Genomic DNA, 21,270 nt, shown 5'->3' with positions numbered 1-21,270 from the left:
TAGGTTTCATCAGGCTCATGGGTTTCATGGAACAGCTAAGAACCTGTGCTGTTCATGAGGAGTGCTAAGGATCGGTACCACTTCAAGACTTCAGATCCCACAAAATGCCATGTACTATTCTCAGACTGATTTTTCCCAGATTTAGAGGGCTATTTATAGTAAAGCTTAAAAAAAAAGAAGTCTTTGAAAATTCTTGGACCCCAAATCAAACTAGGTAATTTTTTTTTTTGCTGTTGTTTTAGGTATTCAGGAAACCAGTATCCTCATAAGGCACTTTGCTATCCACTAAATTACAGTTCACTGTCAGGAGTGAGATAAAAGAATAAAAATCTAACAGTAGCATACAAAACCCAGAACACATGCCAGAAGAAAAGCCATAGAGCCTACACAGTTGGTATGCAGAATTATATAAAGGAGTGAGAATGAAATGAGCAGACCCAGGCTCATCACAGCAGCTGTCTGTAAAGACGGTCACCTCTTCTGGGGATGTGATGTGCTCCTCCTGCCTGCCATACCACCACCTCAGCTGCCACTTCTTCCCTTCTCCCCCCTCATCTACCTTCCTCTTCAGATGTCTCTTATGTCCCTCCATCCCAATAATCATACAGATCTGGCTGCCTTCGTACACTTCCACTAAGCTTTCTAACACAGATGAAAACCAACAGCTAAGCCTGTGCAGAGCTCTTTGATTGCACTGCAGAAGCAGCCAGACTCTCACAGTCTTTTCATCCCCCACATCTCAAGGAAAATCCCACCCACCCAACTATTTTCTTCTTTCCTCTGCTGGAGCAAACAGTGTTGCAGTCCCCAGGGCATAAATTCTCATTCTCCTCCTAGACAAAGTTTCAGGTTTCTAAACTCTTATCTCTGAGTATTAAGGATCACAGAGCCAGCAATTTCCTTGCTATTTTAGCTCTTTCACAATACATACCCAAGATGTGCTACAAATGCCTGGTTGAAATTCTACTCCAGCTTGGCCTGGCTGCGGAAGGTGTGTGGCTCCTTCCCACACAGCTGAGGAATTTCACAGAAATTTATCAATATTTGGGAATCTATGAGATCTCCCTCCAGCACCTTACAGAACCAGTCTCTTCATGTCACCAAAAAAACGTGACACAAAACCAGCCCTGTGGGTTCAACCACCCAAGCTATTTCTGCCTCTAGTTGGTAACTCTTTCCCTTCTGTAAAGCATACCACAAGTTACATAGCCTCTCTCTCTCTCAAGCAATAAAAAGAGAAAGACCCATAATTTCAGTTACAAGCGTTTTTAAGTCAATTGAAGCCTGAGTCTTGATCAGGGTTGCAGAATTTCAGAGCTCGCTGGACACAGGGAATTAGAACTGAATCCCTCAACCAGCACAGCAACTTCTCATTTTATTATCTCTGCATGAAGTGGTAAACAAGACATCAAATGAGGCAGCCACCAGAGATGAAGTGCCTGTCATACAATCAACCTCCTTCTAACATACATGCTGCCAGCAGCTTTAAGGATGCTCTTGCAGCTGGGATACATCGGGGTAAAGAACCTAGTGGCAAGTAGCTGGTATCCAAGAGATGTTGCCACTCGTGTATCAGAATACAGATCTAAATTAAAATAATATCCGCGTCAAGAATTGTCAGCTTACACTCTGGGAAAATAGTTCTGAAAATCAGCAATATCAGGTGCCAACATAGCTAAGCTGGAAAAAAAAATGCTGAATTGTCCGACAAGCCTTAGTGATCTTGATCCAAGGACAGAGCAAGCAATGGTCTCCTGCCACCTGCAGGGAACATGGGGATTTGGAAAGCTTCACCTTGACTCAAGGAGAAGTACTGGCATAACCAGGATAGACAGCATGGAATCATAAAGTAAACTATATTAGTGCCATTGCTTCTCTCAAGTCAGCAAGAAAAAGAAATCCAGTAATGGGCAATATGTCTTGTTTCTACTACAGCTCTGCAAAGCCAGAGGAACACAATGCAAAGCTCCACAAGGAAGCACAAGCGTAGCTGCACATACAAAAATAACTATATAACGCATTCACACATGGCTACAGCTACAAAGGCAGTCATGAGCACGCTGTACAGAACTGATTTACTGAGCTCATTGGAAATCTATTGTGCCTACTGGGTTTTTTGGTGCTTTGATAAATTTAGCTTCCTTTCTTCTCTCCCTTGACAAGCTCCAAAATTAAGAAGAAAGATGGCTTTAAAACCTTTCTGCAGGTTGATACTACCTCATACAATCAAGATGAGAGAACATTTCATCTCCGTGCAGAATGTCCTCTCAATCCACATGCACAGATGTCCACCACCAACAGCACATGCATCTTATGCCACGCACAACACAACAATTCTCTTCTGAATGAAAAGGCACAGTATTTTCTCACACGAAGTAAAGCTTGCACAAACCAATGGACAGGAATGCCCATGGAACCCAACTTTAAAATACAACTACAGGAGTCTGAAGAGTCAGCGCAAAAGGCGCTGAGCAGGCTCCAGTATCAGCTGTCAAGGACAAAAGCCACATCAACAGCCAATGTCCACACAGAACAGTCACTCACTCATCAGGGCTGGAATTTGTCATATGCATTTACACACAAGCCAAATAAAATAGCGGCAAGAGGAAAAAAAATATAGGAGACTTGCCAACTGCCTAAGTCTAGTGAGTTTTCATCGCAACTGAACCACCAGCAGCGCTGTCAGCTCCTCCCATCCTCCTCAAACACAGCCAGCCAGCCAGATGGCAACTTTCAGGCCAGTCTCATCTTGACACCAGATCTGGTCTCCAAACCAGAACATTCAGCCACTTGCCACCCTACATGCCCACGAGGAAAGCATATCACTCCCCTCATCCTTGATTATTTCCTTCACCCACACCTTTTACATAACTTAGGCAGCATCAGGGGAGCTCCTCCACCAACTACATTTCATCAACCACCAATTAAGCCTGGTACAATCCCCTGGGTGGACAGCTCAGCCATAGTTTCCCTAATGAATCCAGTCCTTCCTTAGGTCTAATTTTCTTCCTCATTGTCAGAGCCTCAGTTCACAGTTCTACTGAAGCCAGCACTTCAGGAAAAAACTCTCGCGTGTTAAGTACCTCGTTGGCCGCACGGCTGATTTTTCTGACCAGCACAGCAGATAAAACCGGTTGCATTTGGAAGATACCAACAGCTACCAGTTCCCACTAATCCCAGAATCTTGCATGAGAAAGATGGTAACAGGGAGGCCTCTCTCACCCTTTCCTGCACAGGGCACTAGAAACCAAGTGCCCAGGACTAGTTTGAGAACTTGGAGAACATCTTACGTGTGCAGGAAAGGTATTTTGAGCCAGCCTACACTATTACAGCTGCAGCATGCACAGCTGAAGTGACGCTCATTGGCTAGGATGATCTCGGGTCACAACTGTTGATAAGATCTATAGATAATGGCAACTCGCTGCTCTTCATGAAGTTCCCGATCCAGGGCGCAGCAAAGCCAGCATTACGTTAAATCTTCAGAACTCGCCAGCCCAGCTTAAAGCGGGCTGAAGACCTCCATGGCCCGCCAGCCCCGCAGAGCGGCACAGCCGGCGGGAAGGCGGCCGGCCGGTGCGCTGGGGCTCCCGTCCAGCCCGCACTGGCTGCGGCCCGGCCCGGCCACCAAACCCCGCGGCCTTTCCGCCGGCCCCGCTACACCGACGGCCCCGCGCAGGCGGCGCAGCCCAACGGAAAGCGAAAGCTGGAGGCCGCGGCGGGGCAGGCACAGTCAGCCCCTCCCGCTCACCCCGAGCCGCCCGGCCCCGCCGCGGCCCTCCCGGGGCGCCCACCCGCCCAGCAGCCCCAGAGCCGGCAGCGAGGCCGCCCGCGCATCCCCCGCTGCCACCCGCGGCCGGGCCGGCACCCCGGGGGCGAGGCGGGGAGGCCGGGACACGCCTGCCCCGCCTCGCCCCACTCTCCCCGCCGGAGCCCGCCCTCCCGTTTCCCCGAGGCGCGGGAGGGGAGCCATTACCGAAGGCCCCGGCCGCGGCGCCGGACCCGCTCCTGTGCGCGACCGGCACAGGCTGCCGCTGCCCCGTGCTGGCGGCCGGAAGTGACGCCACTGCCGGGCCTTCCCGGCGGGGCGGGGCGCGGGAACGCGCCGTGACGTCACCGGAGGTGGCGGCGGCAGCGGCGGCAGCATGGTGAGCGGAGCGCGGCTCAGGGGCGCCGGGCGGGGGGCGCCGGGGTTTCTGCCCGATCCGTCACGGCTGCGTGCCTGTCTCGTTGCAGGGGAAGCAGAAGAAGGTGCGGAAGTACGCGGCCATGAAGCGCATGATCAGCCTCCGGGACCAACGCATGTGAGTGTGGCTGCGGCGGGGCCCGCTCCCGGGCGGGGCGGCCATCCCGGGCCAGGCCTCTCGCCGTGGCCGCCCTTCCCTGTCGCGCTCCCCAGGAGTGCCTCTGTTTCTTTGCAGTAACGAGAAGGACCGGGCGAAAGGCCCGGTGAAGAAGAAGGAGGACCCGAGTGCCATCAAGGAGCGGGAGGTGTAAGTGCTGCGGTGTTCGGGGGGGCCGGCCACGGTGCCCCAAACCGAGGGGGTTGGGAGGTGGTGAGAGGCCCGATAGGTCACTGTACCACGCTGCCGTGTGTTATTTCTGTTCGTTACCCTTCCTTTATTCTGTGCAAGTTCTAGGATTGGATGTTTTAATTGCAACTAACTGATTTGAATTCTTTGCTTTCCTGGCAGCCCCCAGCATCCCTCTTGCTTGTTCTTCCAGTATAATACCCAGTTGGGACCCCCTTACCACATCCTCGTTGACACTAACTTCATCAACTTCTCCATCAAGGCCAAGCTGGACCTAGTGCAGTCGATGATGGACTGTCTCTATGCCAAGTGTGAGTGTCTGCAGCGCTCGCAGCTTCTTCTGGACCATGTAGCACCATGGCGTGCACGTGATGTGCTTTATCGGCCTCACGCCACTAGCTGAGGATAATGGAAAGCTTTAAAAAAGGGATACATGCCATAATCATCGAGCTCACTGTTCATGGCAGTGGTAACCCTGGAACTGTTTGTGGTTTCAGTCAGACAGTGGTCTTAAATGCTAATCTCAACAAAGGTAAAGCATTAGTAACTTAAAAATCTAAAATTGCTGTGGCATGGGCAAACTCAGTGGCTCTACATTTCATCACTTTGCAGTGTTATTTGTTCTCATAGGTTTAAAACTGTGATATGTTATAGAATTCCATGGTAGATAGTTCCTGGGCATGGGGGCAATATGCAGGGGTCTGTGAAGAAATACTGCTTGCTTTTAATACAGGCTTTTTTTACATGTAGGTATTCCATGTATCACAGATTGTGTAATGGGTGAAATTGAGAAGTTAGGGCAGAAGTACCGTGTGGCGTTAAGGTAGGTGCAGGGTGTTCTTTTCCATTTGTGGAACTTAATATTTTAATATAAACAAATGAAAAGCACTTTTCCATGATGGTGCTCTGGCAGTAGAGGGTGTTGCAGAGTCCCAAACTAGGTTTTCTTTCTCTGGCTGTATGAGATCAGTACAATGGTGTGAGTTTTAGATTTTTTTTAAAAAACCTGAATGCTAAGTGTGAGTGCACAATGTTGATCTGTAAATATTTTTTACTCCTATGACTTTCAAAATAACTTTCTCCTGTTTCTCAAAATATATATAATTATATTTTTTTTATTTACAGAAATTTCTAAAAATTAAGAAGTGACCCAAGTTTTATGGAACCCTTCACTCATGCCTCATGTTATTCTTGTAGGAGTAGGTAGCGTGTACTAATAATCTAGAGCCAGGTTATTGCATGATCTGTACAAAACTAGTCCAATGTAGTTCATGCTGTCCCGGTGTACCAGTCATGTATTGTTCTTTACTTTTTATTTTGGCCCGTTGTGTTGTAAAGTATCTGAGTGCGTCCCTTAAACAGCTTTGATGTTCTCTTTCAGAGAGCAAGTGAAGTGTTCCTATGTGCATGATATGAACGGTCAGATACCAGAAGTTCTAGTTCTTCTCACAGATAACTTGTTTCAAATGACTTCATTAGGCAGGAGCCTAACATTGTAGGGATCTTGAATCCAACTAACAAGTAACCTATAAGAATTAGCTGAACAAATTGCGTTCTTTTTTTGCTCCTTATCTCAATTGACCTGTTGTGTACCTTTCACTCCATCCCTTCAGCCTTTGTTTTGAGAGTAACGTGCTGTATATCACAGAAAGGGGCATTCCTGTTCCTCCATACTGTGTTATGGTACACTCCAGCCTAATTGCTGTGATGCTGCCTTATGTGTCCCCACAGAATTGCCAAGGACCCTCGGTTTGAACGCTTGCCGTGTATGCACAAAGGGACCTACGCAGATGACTGCTTGGTACAGAGGGTCACTCAGGTATTTCTGTTTCCGAAATTTTCTTTACTGTGCTAACATACTAAAAATTCCTGAACCTTCCTAGTTACTGATGACTTAAATTTCTCACAGAGTAACTGTAAAATCTCACTACAGGACAGTTTCAGTCCCTAGCACAACTTTATTTGAAGCAAGGTATAGTCTTCCCTGAGCATTCTTGTATAGGACAGCACCAAGAAGCACTTGGGGTGGGAGAGCTGTTGGCTGGGAAGGCTGGACAGACTTTGGATGTTTCTACGAGTGTGTTTGGATCAGCAGAAGGACATTACTAGTCTGCTATGGAATTCTGTACAAGTCCTAGTTACACCTTGCGAAGGGCTCGTAGCTCTTGTGTTAAACGAGCCCACCCAATAGGAGTTTTTGCTCAGCTTTGCCTCCTTTCTGTGGGTTCACTGGTGTTGAATCTTGACTGGCTTCTTTCTCTGCAGCACAAATGTTACATTGTGGCCACAGTGGATAAAGAGCTCAAGCGGAGAATACGAAAAATCCCAGGAGTGCCTATAATGTACATTTCCAGGCACAGGTAAGGGGCCTCTGACAGGGAGGAACACCACCTGGTACGATCTTGGTCTGACAGGGTGAGGCCAGTGTTTCCATAGATCAGTTCTGCTTACCAGCAGCAGGACTACCAGGCAGACGCATTCTACAAATCGTGAGGAAAAGAACCTTTCTTCTTCCACATTCTATTTGGTAGCTTTGTGTACCCTTAGCTATGTGATGTAATTTGTTTCTTAGCAAAAAACTAAAACAACCTAGAAGGATACTAGTGCAGCAATTTCAATGCAACAGATTTTTCCAGTACCTTCAAGTACTGGCTCACTTTATTATTTTTTTTTTTATATGCAGTAGGACCAGTGATCTACTGTAAAAACATCTGTTTAAATTCATCTGTTCCTTCCAAAGCACTCGTAAAACCTAGACTAAGAAGTCTTTACTCACCTTTGTCATATACAGTGTTGTAATTTTTCCTCTGCATAATGTACAGCCCAGCAGATCTATCTTGCATCAAGCCTATGCCAAATTGTTTCACAGTATGGTAGATCTGTTCGGTAGCATGGTAAGGAGGTAAGTCAGGATGTGGAGAGAAAAGGGCCAGTGTCTTCAGATTGGATGGGAGAGATACTGGAAAGGAGGCAGTGTGCTAGCAGTGGAGACAATGAGTCTAGTAATGCAGACAAAGCAGTGTATCAGAAATGTACAAATATACATAAATATGTAAAGTCTTAACTGATCTATAATTATAACGTGGCTCAGAAGATTTTTCTCTCAAAACGTCTTTGCCTCTTAACTCACTCTGGCTACAAATCATAAGTTGAATGGCCAAAGTTTTATTCGCCATGGTGGCTGGCTCTTGAATCCTAAGTCAGATCTTACCACCAATTTTTTTCTTTCTCTGGAGACAATGAGTTTTTGAGATGCCCAATTTCTGAGTTTGAGGTGAAGGATAACAGCAGCCTTATGAAAGTTTTTCACTTTTGGAAGTAATATTTTCTTGCTGGGTATCTGAACTGCAGATAGAAATGCGGCAAAGCTTGTTGCTGTTCAGTCTCCTGTAAGCCTGTTGCTGCATGGGGAGAGTAGAAATGTGGAGCAGGTTGTCTTCATAGGTTTTCCCTCCTTCTTTCTCAGATACAACATTGAGAGAATGCCAGATGATTATGGAGCACCTCGACTCTAATCTGTTCAGCCAAGCCATCAATGCCAGGACTCAGAGCCAGGATAAGGGTCTCTCTCGTTCCAACCCTCCTGCTTCCTTTTTTTGCTGGGACTCTGCACATAGGACTGTGGGTGACATTGGACTGACATCATAGCCTTGATCTTCCAAGAAAAAGCTACTTGGAAGAGTCTGGTTTTATTCATCCTTGCTCTGACTTGGCCTGACTACCTACAGCTGGGAGAAGCACATGAGAAATAGAGGACAGCAGTGTCTGGAACATACTTAACTCTCTCTTCATTGGGATCATTGGAAAAAGTGATTTCAGCATTCTAAATTAAATATTGGTGATGCAACTCTGGCTGAGAATGAAACCACAGATACTTCAGAAGTTTTTTTATTGCTGCACCTGTAGATGGACTAATACTCCTCTGGGAAGCTCCCTCACACCTGTGCCATGAGCAAATCAGAATCTGCATTCTGGAGAAAAGGCATCAGATCTGCACCAGTTGGTGTGCCTTCTCTGGGCCAGCGGTCTGGAAGATTTTAATTCAGAATTGATAAGCTCTTATTCAACTGTACAATGAATGAAGTTCAGTTAAGTGTCCTGCTCAGATTCCTGTGTCTGTACTGGGTTAGCTGGCAGACCGGTCCTTTTGCATGCAGAGTGCTGGCAGGAGGGCAAGGTTGGGCCAGGACAGATCTCTCCCTCGTGTTTGCTTGGCACCTAATGCACCTCAAAGCCTTATCCCTTCTGTTAGGTGTCAGGGAAGAGCAGGAAGGTACCAGACTGTGACAGGAAGGTGTCAAACTGGGGAAGATATTAATGTGGGCTTGAAGCAGAGTTGGGGGGTGGAGGGGGAATCAGAGCAATGGCAGTGGACCAAGAGAGTCACACAGACCTGCAGCATTTGCTGCAGGGAAGGAAGTGGTCAGAGGAGGGAGGAAAAAGAAGTGGTTAAGCCACATGGAAAAATGCAGGGGAAAAAATACTTCAAAGCCATAACTTTGCATTCTCGTATCTTCATTACTTTTTAATTTTTAGCAATATAATTTGCTCTTCTGATCTCTGCGGTGAAGAGAATTGTCTTATGACTGAGAGACAAGAGAAAATATATGAGGGTCACAAGGAGCCAACGTGCCAAATCATGCTTCCTGGCCAAAATGCTGGAGTTGAGCTATAGTGAAGGGGGAGAATTAAAATCTATATTCTTGGTATAATTAAGAAAACTTCCAAACTTTAAGAGAGCTTTTTATCCTGTAGTGCCTGGTTTGGCTGTAGAGACTAGCTGAACTCAGCTGTCTGTATGCTGGACACCATACAGTGATGATAATGCGTGCTGGTAACTTTCTTGCCAGCACTCTGCCTCTACAGATACTGCAGAAAACTTTGGGAACACATCAGACTCACCCTTCATATTGTCTCTTTGCTTGCTGCAGGCTCACCTACTAAACTCATCCCTGAAATAACAGCATACTGACACTTGCAAAACAAACCCCCTTCCAAGCTATCATAACTGAAGTTTATCTTCTCCACCTTCAGCCAGCAACCCTGAGATTTTACACTCGGTGTGTAATTGTACATTTCAAAAATAATATCCTTGGTTTTCTTCTCAATCCAAGTCACATTTCCTTAAGCTAAATGTATTGTCACAAACACTTGAAGACCATGTTTAGTCAAATGAGCACTGAGGAACAGTTGTAGAATGAGATCTGTGTAACTTTGTTTTCTGAATAATTCTGGTGGTTTGAAAGATTTTTTCAAGTACAGAGTTAACTAGAATTGTTCCTGTGCAAATAACTTCACTAGAATTAGCCCAAATGGAAGGAGGCTGGAGGAGAAACGGTCGCTCCTGGTAATATTTGATAGAAGTCTTTTTGGCACTGGAGAGGAGGTCAAAGGCACAGCAACATGATGAATTTGGAGGATGTCTATCTGCCAGCAGAATGCCTATTGGAGGGACTTCATGAAAATATATGTATGTAGCATGAACTGTGGGTAGGAGTCAAAGCAAATGTGTCCATTTACTGAAGTGTTTTACTCCTTAAATTAATGTTCCAGTTTTGCCTCCTGTTGCTAAAAAGGCAGATTACAAGGAATAGGCACAAGGCAATTGCTAAGGAAGTCTTAAGAGGGTTGGAGGATTAGCAGCAGAGAGAAGGTATTGGCAGTGAGAAAACCCATCAGGAAATTTTTATTAATTGAGGATAATTGGCAAGACAGATTAACTCGAAAGAGCCTAGTCAGAAGAGAAACAGGACAGGAAAGGACCACCAGAGTAATCAGTTGCTTCCCCTGCAGTCCCAGGGAACCTGAGTACCAGACACTTGGTTCAGAGGAAAAATATTTACTCCATGCAGACCATGGCATCCCAACCTCAGATCCAACTTACAGTATATCAAAAGGAGGAAAGATTATAACAGGAAAGAGTTTGGTAAGCGAGAATGCTTTGATGTTCCTACAAATGCAGAACTCTGCCAGTCCAAACCAGAAAAGAAATTCTTTCCTGACCCAACTCTGGCAGTTGGTTTAAACCTGCACATGAGTTAAGATATCAAACAGATGCCTGCAGTGTTTCTTGGTAACTCCAGGGAATCCGGCCTCCCCCTTAACATCCTGTCTCTTGCTGTAGCCAGTTTCCATAGCTTCAGAGGACAGAACAATCAGAAAAGCCACAAAAAAGGTCTAAAGTTATGCGAGGGATGGGGAAAAAACAATTTCTGCTCCTTTCTGGGGGCCACCAGAAGGCCCAGGATTGCTGCAGCATTCCCACTGGGTAATGTGAAGAGATGTAAGGTGCTGATCCAAGATGTGACAGTGGTTAATTGAGGGATAAGTGAAATGTGGTAAAATAGCATTTAGAAGCAGGAAGAGCACAGACTATTAAAAAATGAACTAAAACTAGCATGATGACATATATTAATGTTACAGACTGTAATAGACTAAAAGGGCATAATGTGGACTTAAAAGGGTTGCTTTAGGACAAGGTAATGTTGGGTAAAGCCAATGTATCTTGGCTGGCAGGAGGCAACTCTACTGCGGCATGAACCAGATTTGGGTATTGACAAAAGCATCTGTCAAGTTATTTGGAAATCACAGTTTGGCCTCCTTGATACAGGCTGGAAAACAGTTGCTGCTGAAGGTGGTTGAGTGCATGTATTTCTTCATAAGGGGTGTAAAAGGTTTCTTTGCAATATTGAATAACCACAATAAACAGCAAGAAACAAGCAAAACAGCAGGAGAGACCTGCCTGCAGGAAATAACCTTGAGTAAACTGATGACAAGACAACTCGCTTTCAGTGAACCAGTCAGGAGGGTAAGTCAAAGGATGTTTGCAACAGGAATTCCTTATTTTGAAAGAACGGGCTTTCAAAAGCTTAGTGAGTAAACTGGTCCAAAAAGCTTGGGTATATAGGTGTCAAGTACATGTATGATGTGGAGGAGATGGGGGCTAAAAGCACAAATGCTATCTGGAAGTCATATTTACTGCAAGAGAGATCTTAAGAGTTGCACCACCCTACACAGAAAAGGATTAGATGAAAAGAAAGGATGCTGAAGAACAGAAAAAACAGGGTACTAAAGAACAGAAAAGACAGTTCTATATGTATTAAATTAATTAAAATAGTTTCTTTAAAGATTTGCATCTTGTAACTTGAGTTCATGCTCTACTTGAAGCTTTTCTTGTAGATTCATGGTGCATCACCTCCAGATTCCCTGTAACTATAAATGAACAAAAAAGTCCGACTTTTCCAGCAACTGGGACAAAGCTTATTTATACACCTAACAATCTGTTTTTCCTGATTGTCCTCCTGATTAGAAAGGCTTTGGACTTTTCCTCCAACACCTGCCTTTCTCCACTGGCCAGGGATCCTTGATTCACCAGCCCCAAACTAGAGACGGAACATGAGTAATTGCTCGGGTTTTCTGTTCGGGAAGGAGGGCAAGCAGCGAGGCACCACAGCGCTGGTGTGCTGCTGAGCAGAACAGTAGCCACTAGGCTTTGCTGCTCAGCTTACTAGAATTGGTATGTCCAAAAGCTCCTGTCTATTCTCTACAATGGGAGTTCAGCACTTCGGATATAAACCTTTGTTAACCGCCTATGGAACATCTCTCTGTTTAACTTGTTACTTCAGTGTGGGAATAGAGAAAGGAGGAAAAATTCTTCCCTGCTCCTCGGGGGACAGTTGCTTCTGGAATGGATGGGGCAGTTTCACACATCCGCTGCTCTGTTTGCCCCTCGCGTTTATTACAGCGTATATTCAGCGTATGCACTGAAAACACAAAATCCTTCGCATCGATTCCAGGCGGCAGATCCCCTGGATCGCCCCCTCCCCCGCACCGCCCTTCGGGGCGCGCAGACTCCCGAGGCCCAGCCCGGCCGGGTTGTGGTTGCGCTCGTTTCACACTTCAGTCACTACGGCAATTAATTAGCTCCACCGGAGCATCGGCTTTGGCGCGGCCGCGGCGCAGCCCCTGAGGAGAACGGCGGGCAGGCGCGGAAACATGGCCGCCGCCCCGGGGTAACCGAGGCCGCCGGGCCGGCCACGCACCGCCTGGCTCGCAGTCCCGCGGCACCCGCCGGCTCGTCGCCCGCCGACACAAAATGGAGCCTCGCTCCGCCCCGCCCGCCGGGGTGCGTTCCATCTGCCCTCCGCCGCTGCCTGTCTCTCGCCCGAGCCGACCCGGGGCTAGCGGGAAGCGGGGGAGCGGCGCTCTGCACTCGCCTCCGCCCCTCTCTATACTCTCTGCCGCCTCGTTAGCGGCCTCCCCCCCGCAGTGCCGGCAGTTTCCCGCTAGGTGGCGCGGTGCCGGCGCCTAGCCCCCGGCGGGGGACGCCGCTCGACGCTCTAGCGCGCCGGGCGCGCTCTATTGCCCGGGAGGGCGGAGCGCGCCCCCGCGCAGGCGCCGTGGGCCGCACGCGCCGCCGCCGCGGCCTGTGGAAGCGCCGCGGTCCGCTCCCGCAGCCCCGCCATGTACCCGGCCTGGGGCTTGTACGGGGCGGCGGGGCACTACCCGCCGCCGCCGACCTCCATCCCGCCCCCGCCGCTGCCCATCCCTCCCCCCAGCGTGCCGCCTCCCGCCGTCCCGCCGATGCCGCTCCCCAGCTACCCGCCGCCGGGCCCCGCGCCCCCACCAGCCGCTACCGCCGCCGCCCCGCCGCCGCCGCCCGCCGGTACCTCGGGGTTCCTGAGCCTGCAGGAGCAGCACCTGGCGCAGCTGCAGCAGCTCCAGCAGATGCACCAGAAGCAGCTACAGTCCGTGCTGCTGGGGCCGCCGCCGCCGCCGGGGCCGCCCCCTCCGGGGCTGCCGCCGCCGCCGCTGCCCGGCTCCTTCACCGACTGGCAGCAGCCGCCGCCGCCCGTGCCGCCGCCGGTCCGCAGCTACCAGAAGCAGTTCGCCCACCGCGAGCCGCCGCCGCCGACCCGCAAGCCGCCCGCCGCCGCCCGGGAGCGCGACGGCCAGGAACCGCCGGGCGGCCACGGCGACTGGGGCGAGCCGGTGCCCTCCTCGCCGGTGCCCATGGACATGGAGCTGTCCTCGCCGCCGCAGTCCCCGCAGCCCGCCGCCCAGCCCTACCTGCCCCCCGCCCAGGCCTACCTGCCGCCCCCACAGGCGGAGCCCTACCCGCCCCCTGCCCAGCCGCCGTCGGCCCAGTCCCCGCCGCTCCAGCCGTACCTGTCCCGGGCGCAGGCCTCCCAGCCGCCCCCCTCCTTCTCCGAGCCCCCACCCTCCTACCTGGAGCCCCCGCCGGCCACCGCCTCCCAGCCCTACCTGCCGCCCCCTGCGCAGGGCTACATGGCGCACCCCCAGCCCTACCTGCTCCCCTCTCAGGCCTCCCCCTCGCAGGGGGCGCAGCCCGGCCTGGCCCCCTCCATCCCCCCCCCTGCCAAGCCGTCGCAGGCCCATTTCCCCCCGCCCCAGCCGTCCCTGCCCCTGCCCGCCGCTGCCCAGCCGGAGGCCGCGCAGGGCGCCACCAAGGAGGCCGGTGGCGCCGAGCAGCCGGACCCCTCCACCATGACTCCCCAGGTAAGGCAGGGCCAGCCCCGCATTCACCGGGGCAGCGGTGGTCGCTGGGCCGGGGCCCGGTAAGGGCACCCCGCGGGTGCGCTCGGTCCACGTAATCCTGAAGGATTCAGTCTGCCTTGGAAGCCCGGGAGCGACATGGCTCTGGCCAGGCTCCCTAAATTCTTCTTTACCCCGTGGTGGTTGTCAGGATGTAACAAACTATCGTTTCTCCAGAGCGGATGAGTTGTTTAAGGGACAGTCTGACTCCTAGCTGAATTAAATTTAATTGGTTTTTTGAGGGAGTCTCTGTTAGTCTCTGGAGAATTGTTTTCCAGCGTACAGCGTGTGGGCAACCTGCACCAAACCTTTGTTGACTTCATCCAACCTGTTGTGAGATGCAGCACTCCGCTTAGCGCCCGCTGCGGGATGGGTGCTGCCTGTCTTCAGTGCTGCCTTCATTTAGTTTTCTCATGGGATTGTGTTTCAGTTGTCTGATTGATGTCAGAATCGTGACTTTTAATCTTGCCATACGTTGTTAAAGCTGCAAAAGTGTTCCTGTCACGGTACATTGTTGCCCGTCACTTAGACCTCTATGTTTTGTGCTACACGTGCTTGATCTTCTGGTCTAAAATTGTATGGGGCGTTGCAGGAAAATGTTCTGAAATGCTTTTGAGGTTAAAAATATTGTTCATGCTGTGTGCTTTCTGTGTACACAAGGGCCAAAATGCCTGCAAAATGTCGGCATGCTTCACTTCTTAAAGGTGGGCAGCTCCATTGAGCTTGACATTACTGTTCATGTGCATTGAGTTAGGGACAGGCCACTTGCTTGAGGTTAAGCATGCACAAGGAGACACATGTGGCGAGGTCCTCAGCTATGTATGCAGGTCAGGCAGATTGACTGAAGCTTTTGCATGGTTTTAGGGTCAGGTTGTAGAGATCCGGCTGCTGGAACAAAGCTGAAGTGCACACTTTGCATGGAGATTATTAAAGTTTTAAAAGACAACTTTTGGGTTTGGCAAATTGATCTTAGGATTTTGATTTGAAGCAAAGTTTGCAGATATCCTGAAGTCACTGACACTTTAAATTTGTTAATTGTTGTGACGCCTTTTTAACTGTGTCCATTAAAATTCCATACCAATACCTGAGTATGTTTGGGAATATATAATAGTTAAGTTTGCACTATATAATTAATCACTGCCTAGCAAAGGGGTGCTTTCAGTTCATGAATTTAATTTTACGAAGGTTTTGGACAGAACTAGGTGATCTTTTACAGTGATACCAATGGTGTTGTCTCTAAAATGACCGGTGTGCAACAAACCGATCTTACACATTGAGACGAGATACTGTTTTATTACAGATGCGCAGGTCTGGATGCTAACAAACCAAGCTAGCATACTGCTGTACAAAGTTACAGGCGTTATATACAAAATCTTATCACACTTGCCCTGCCAAGAAGGCAGGTCCATCTAGAGGATTGACTACACATTGGCATATCCATTACCTAACTTACTACTAGGTATGCTCGCTGAGGAAGGGTCTTTTAGGGAGCCTAGGTCTTTCCCTTAGGAGTGTGACTTTTAGTATTATAATGAGGCTAATTCGCTTCTAGGGCAAGGCTAAAGACCATAAGAGCTCAGAGTTTAACATAAATAAGGTGGTCTAAGTGATGTGCATGGCTTACATCAGGAAGATAGCATGTTCTTTGTTTCTCCCAAAGCTGACTCGCTTGATTAGAAGCCCAGTCATTAGTTGTTCTTGATGACTCTGGGGGTCAGCTTGACGTAAACTCTGTGCACATGTAGTTAAGCACTAAATCAGAGTTCAAGAATTGAGGAGTTTTAGATGATAATGAGACTCATTAAATTTTTTAATGACAAAACCTTGAAAAATCAGGTGTAGAAAGTGATGTTAATTTGGTATTGAGGCCACTTGCTGACTTCTTAAATTACTGAACTTAAGGCTGAACAGTAAACTGTAATTCCTCCCCCCTGACGTAGCCTGCAATTTCATTAATGTTATTTAATTGTTCTAACCACTCTCTCCTTTCCAGAAGTCACAAGTAATGCATTATTGTGGTGTGCACATAGAAGCAGCAGAATACTGCTGAAGTTTATGTTGTCTGGTGCATGAGTGTTTATACAAACAACTTCTATCCTGACTAATTGGATTACTGTCATGCACAATTCAGTCTTAATGCAAAAGGAGTATGGTACTTTTGCTGATCATAAAATCGTATAACAGATTGATACAATTTTGGCTGTCTTGGGCTGTAAAGTAAGACAGGATTTGGAGCAACAAGTCCTTAAGCAACAGGAGTAGGAAAGCAAAGCATAGTGATGCTTTCTTGCTAATGGTCTTAAAATCCAAGTAGGGAAATACTATAAGTTGCCATGTATAAGATCCTATTAAGCCTTTGTTTAAACTGGTAATAGAAAACGATTCTTTCTATTCTCATCCCACAGTAACAGTGGCTGCAGCCAGATCAGTGTTTTTCTCTTAACATAGACAATATTATGCAATTTCCCATGAGTTAGTGTTTTATTATTTCTCTTTCCTGTCTAAAAATAAGATACCACTCTTTGCCTTGACAATATTGTGAGTTTAGCATGGTTTCTTACATGGGTGTGCAGTTGAATTAATTTGCTGGATTCTTGTGTTTCTCTACAATCAGTTGCATCTTTTGTCAAGTCCTGATAAAAAACCTGTGGTATGCTCCATCTAATATTCGGGTGCTGAATGCTGCTGTTTATTTGCAGTAGTAAACAAGTATGTGTGGGTGCCACTGTACCCATAAATATGCATTTATCTACATCTGTTGAAACTACCTTAGCTTTACCACGTTACCTCTCAGGAGTCTGCTGCACTCTTTGAAATCCCCCCTTTGTTTTATAAAGGGTGCTAAGCCATTCTTTTGCCGTCTTTACCAGAAAAGGACCAAGTGTTCCCCAAAATAGGCATTATGTTATGGTCTAGGGTCACCTAAATTAATTTCAAAGTAGTCTTTTGGCACAGGCTCTGCGTTAATATTTTTAGTGGTATGTCCTGCGGTCAGGAGCTGATAGTTTTGGTTTCAGTGTTCCCTGTAGAATGCAGCAGGTGTAGTTTCTTGGACAGCCAAAGATGGAAAAATGCAAGTGTTGATGCTGCTGTGCTACTTGGGTTTAAGGATTGCAACTGGACTTGAAAAAGACAGTCATCGTGAGAAGATGAGCGCTCAAATAACTGAGCTTTTCACCATCAGGGATTTTCTACACTAGCACTTCTGTTTTGCTCAGACTAAGCTGTAGAAATCTTCCTTTCCACTTTTCTTGTGCTTCTCAGATAGAATCTGCAATACATGTGTCACTGACTTCATCTGCTACAAACAGTAGGTGACAGGATGTTGTCACAGCTCTTTGTGTGAACCCCTGGTCATATTACGGGTTTTGGCCCTTTGTCCAGTTGGTAGAACGAAGAGAAAAAACCAAGGATCTGCGGAGACAACGATTTTTTGGCAGTAGAACGGGTGCTCAACAAGCACAGCATCCAACACTGTCATGGTAAATCCACCTTTTGAGAGGGATAATTGAATCAGCTTCTGTATAGCTGGGGATGTATACTCCTCCCTGGTGTTGAAAGTTGCACTTACTACAGCATGTTGTTGAAGGCTTCTGAGTGTGAATTCTGGAGTGTGGATGTGTATCTTCCACCCAGAGCCATGGCAGCTCTTCTGAGTCATATTCTTGTTAAAAAGATTCTTGGCAGGAATTGCTGCAGGATCAACATAAAGTCCAAGAAGCATAGCCTCTCCTTCCATTGACCTCATCTCCAAGTTACAGTTCTACAGAAGTACTTTTTTAAAAATACAGCTCTGTGTTTAATTGCGCCTGCTAGATTACTACCAGTAGAAAACATCATTCCTTATTTGAGAGTAAAGTAGGCTTTTGGAGGAAGCATGCGCTTCTTTTAAACCTGTTTTAAGATAGGCAGAATGGTTCAGTTCTGAGAAATCTCATCGGACAGTACCTACCGCTTTGTTATTGTCACACTTGTATTTTTAAATACCTGCATCTTTTCGATTCTTCTGTTTCTGAGTGGGCTTTATCTAGGTGTCTTTTCTTAATTGTGCATGCCTGGATGAGAGGGAAGAACAGAATATATGAAAGAAAAAGCAGTCACATTCTCAGAGGTCGTGGGGCTGACATGAGAGCATGAGAATGGTTGCACTAGGTCAGACCAAAAGTATGGTATTTTATCATTGTCTTTGACAGTGAATAAAAGCAGATGCTAAGAGAAGAACTTAAAAATCAAGTGTGTAGTGGTAGTTCCCTAAAATATAGGAGCTGCCTTAGCTGCAGTTGGTGCCATTTATTTTTAAAATCTGTAGACTTCTCTTCGATGAGCTTATGGAGCTGTGTCTTGGATCCACAAAATTGTAGCCCTTGCAGTGGTCTCTGACAGGGACTTTGGTAGCACAAGGCCATGTCAGGTGAACAGCTGCCGCCCACGTGTTTTAAATCTGTGTCCTGCTAGTCTGGTTTGATGCCTGGTATTTCTTGCATTGGGAGAGATACAGAACTGTCGGTTCCTGTTCAGGTCTTGTTAAGATGTACCACTTCTTAGGTGCTGAGATACATACCTTCAGTGTTTTGTTCTTTATGCTGGTAGCAGCTTACAGTGCTTTGAATCTACTGTCATCTGCCTGGAGTACTCTAATTCTAGCCTGAAATATTTAAAATTGAAAGCTTGGTCACTTCTTAAGTGAAAATTTTTTTGGGGTGCAACCATCTCTACTTACCTCTTCAGCTGTTCAATGAATAAGAATTAACGAGAATTCAGACAATAAATAATCTTTGCTGTATGCTGGGTTCTGATCGTGCTTTTCTCTGTCACAGGCTTCATTGAAATGTCCCCACCACAATTTCTCAGCTGTCATTTTTGCTCTACTTGATGTGCATTCTCTGTTTCATTCTTTCTTGTACATTTCCTCCTTTTTCTCTTTACTGCTCCCTTACTCATATTTATCCTACATTTTCCCTTCATTTTACCTAAGTTAGTCTTATAGTAAGTACCTATAGTTGTTAGGAATAAAAAGCACTAAAAGTATGGTACTTATCCCATATCTGTAGTAATTTGGTTTATTGTTGGCCATCTTTCTGCTTTTCATTATTGTTCTCTTTAGCTGTAAGCTTTTTGAGATAGGAAATAAATTCTGCTGTAGGTGCTGTGCCTTATGTAGTGGTTTCTGAATTTTGGTTTGTTCTTCTGACATCCATTGTAATACTGTCGATGATGAAGGGAGTTTTCCCTCAGATTTTAATACTTCTTTAGAGTATAATTCTAGTGACTATCATGAATTGATTTTCATGGTTTTTCCCATGAAACTTGTCTTAGAAAATTTCTGTCTATTGTAGGAACAGCAGCAATACTGGTACCAGCAGCACCTGCTTAGCCTGCAGCAAAGAGCAAAAGCCCACGCTCAGGGACAGCAGCAAATGAAAGGTCCAGTAGTGAAGAATTCATCTGAGCAGAGAGCAAAGTCTGAAGAAGGGAAAATGAGTGCTTCAACTCAACAGTCTGAACCTCCTCCGCTTAATGAATCCCTGCCTCCAGCTTCCAAAGACGATGAGTCTTCTCTTACATCCACTGAAACCCAGGTAGGCTCTGTAAAGTCATGCCACTCCATTTGTTGTGCTAGATGGGACAAAGAAACAGGAAAATAATGCCATCAAATTGTCATGTATACTATGTAACAATAACAAAATATGGCAAAGCAATCTTAAAAGAACATTTGCTAAGGCTGCACCAATTAAAAAAAATAAAAATACACTCCTTGTATATAGACTTATATAGTCACCCACACATGCACCAAGTAAGTCCAAGCTTGACTCGCTTACAACTTCCCCAACATTGTCATCTTTATCTGTGAGATACACTTTGTGGTACCTAAGTGCAAAATCGAGTACTCAGTAGGTAGGGAATACTATCTTTAAGACACTGTTCCTTAATTCCTCTCTGGCAGTTTGTCAGTTCGGGCTCCCCTTCTCTCTGTGTTACAGTTTGTCTGAAAGCCAAGAACTCTTCATGCAGTATTTTTGTCAGCATGCTTAATTACAGTATATAATGGATGGAGATCATAATCAAAGTTTGAACAGATTGCTGTAGGGTAGTAAATTGACCTGCAGCATGTGCTCCACGTTAACCTAAGGTGTGTGGGTTCCTACCAAGTGGCAAAAATAATGCAGAGTTACTTTACCTCATCACAAAAAAGCAATGTTGTCTCATTATGCTGTGAGCACCAGATGACAGATTTGTATTAATCTCTTTCCTGTAGGTAGTTTCTGTATGTATGAATACCCTAATTGCTATCAACCTAACCTTTAGATTAGACTATTCACATTCAGAATAAACGAAATAAACATCAGCCTTCCAGAAGCTGTGGGTGGCCAGAACACTGAAATACGGAGTGATAAAATAACGAACACTGAGAAAGTTCTGGTGAAGCGGGTAGTGGCCAAGCGTGTTTCTCTTTTGACAGAAGGAGCTTTCTTTTATTTATAGTATTTGCCTTTTTCTCTAGCTCAATATTGAACCTCCTGATGACCCTGAGGAAGATTTGAGATTACAGCAACTGCAAGCAGCAGCAGCTCAGTGGCAGCAGCATCCCCATCACCGGGTTGGATTTCAGTATCAGAGAATAATGCAGAAACATGCCCAGCTGCAGCAGATAGTACAGCAGTATCAACAGATTATGCAACAGCCTCCACATTTACAGGTGAAACACTAAGGAATATACTTCCTGGGTGACCTAACACTCGTGATCTACTGAAAAACAAGTAGTTGAATAATTTCTCGTGGTTGTCTCGTTTGTCTAGCTACTTTTTCTGCTTGGGTAGAAGTCTATATCCCCTTTTCCTACTGTCATTCAACTTCAGAATGAAAAAAGAATTGACAGATGGCAATGAAGCTTCAGTAGGATGAGAAATACACGATTTTACACTTGTAAGATTTTTCAGACGTACCTGGGTGTTACAGGAGCAAAGCTGAACACAATATTTAATTTACTCAGCTTTGAATGTTTTACTGCTGGTGAAACGGTTCAGAAGAAAGGTCAGATAAACAGATGATTCCATGGAGTAATTTGGTGGCTGCTTTTCTTTATAACACTGTGTAGTACAAAAATAAATATGTACAATGATAAGTAAACAGATGCCCAAAAAATGCAGTTAAAGTAATTTAAAAAATCACTGTCTTGTATTATTTT

At 46.6% G+C, this 21,270-nt stretch overlaps 3 protein-coding genes across 11 annotated transcripts in view; 2 read left to right on the top strand and 1 right to left on the bottom strand.

Moving 5' to 3' along the window:
* The window catches only part of AREL1 (apoptosis resistant E3 ubiquitin protein ligase 1), a 39,195-nt gene extending 35,111 nt beyond the window's left edge, over positions 1-4,084 (bottom strand). For all 4 annotated transcript variants that reach the window (XR_013929621.1, XR_013929622.1, XM_080396325.1 and 1 more), the window contains exon 1: positions 3,974-4,084. The gene's annotated coding sequence lies outside the window, so the exon portion shown is untranslated. The remainder of the gene's footprint in view (positions 1-3,973) is intronic.
* On the top strand, positions 4,057-8,627 carry FCF1 (FCF1 rRNA-processing protein). Its single transcript, XM_080396329.1, has 8 exons — positions 4,057-4,145; positions 4,234-4,301; positions 4,419-4,490; positions 4,692-4,840; positions 5,280-5,352; positions 6,261-6,348; positions 6,795-6,889; positions 7,996-8,627. Exons 1-8 carry the CDS (start codon positions 4,143-4,145, stop codon positions 8,042-8,044), a joined length of 597 nt encoding a protein of 198 aa, XP_080252455.1. The 5' UTR covers positions 4,057-4,142; the 3' UTR covers positions 8,045-8,627.
* A 4,280-nt stretch (positions 8,628-12,907) lies between these two features.
* YLPM1 (YLP motif containing 1) overlaps positions 12,908-21,270 on the top strand; it is a 38,816-nt gene continuing 30,453 nt past the window's right edge. For all 6 annotated transcript variants that reach the window (XM_080396320.1, XM_080396318.1, XM_080396317.1 and 3 more), the window contains exons 1-3: positions 12,908-14,048; positions 19,421-19,663; positions 20,587-20,781. In XM_080396320.1, the coding sequence (XP_080252446.1) occupies positions 12,993-14,048; positions 19,421-19,663; positions 20,587-20,781 (1,494 nt within the window). In that variant the 5' untranslated portion in view covers positions 12,908-12,992. The remainder of the gene's footprint in view (positions 14,049-19,420; positions 19,664-20,586; positions 20,782-21,270) is intronic.

This window comes from Falco punctatus (assembly GCF_963210335.1).
Source record: "Falco punctatus genome assembly, chromosome: 7".
NCBI classification, from domain to species: domain Eukaryota; kingdom Metazoa; phylum Chordata; class Aves; order Falconiformes; family Falconidae; genus Falco; species Falco punctatus.
This window is presented reverse-complemented; position numbering and strand designations above follow the sequence as displayed.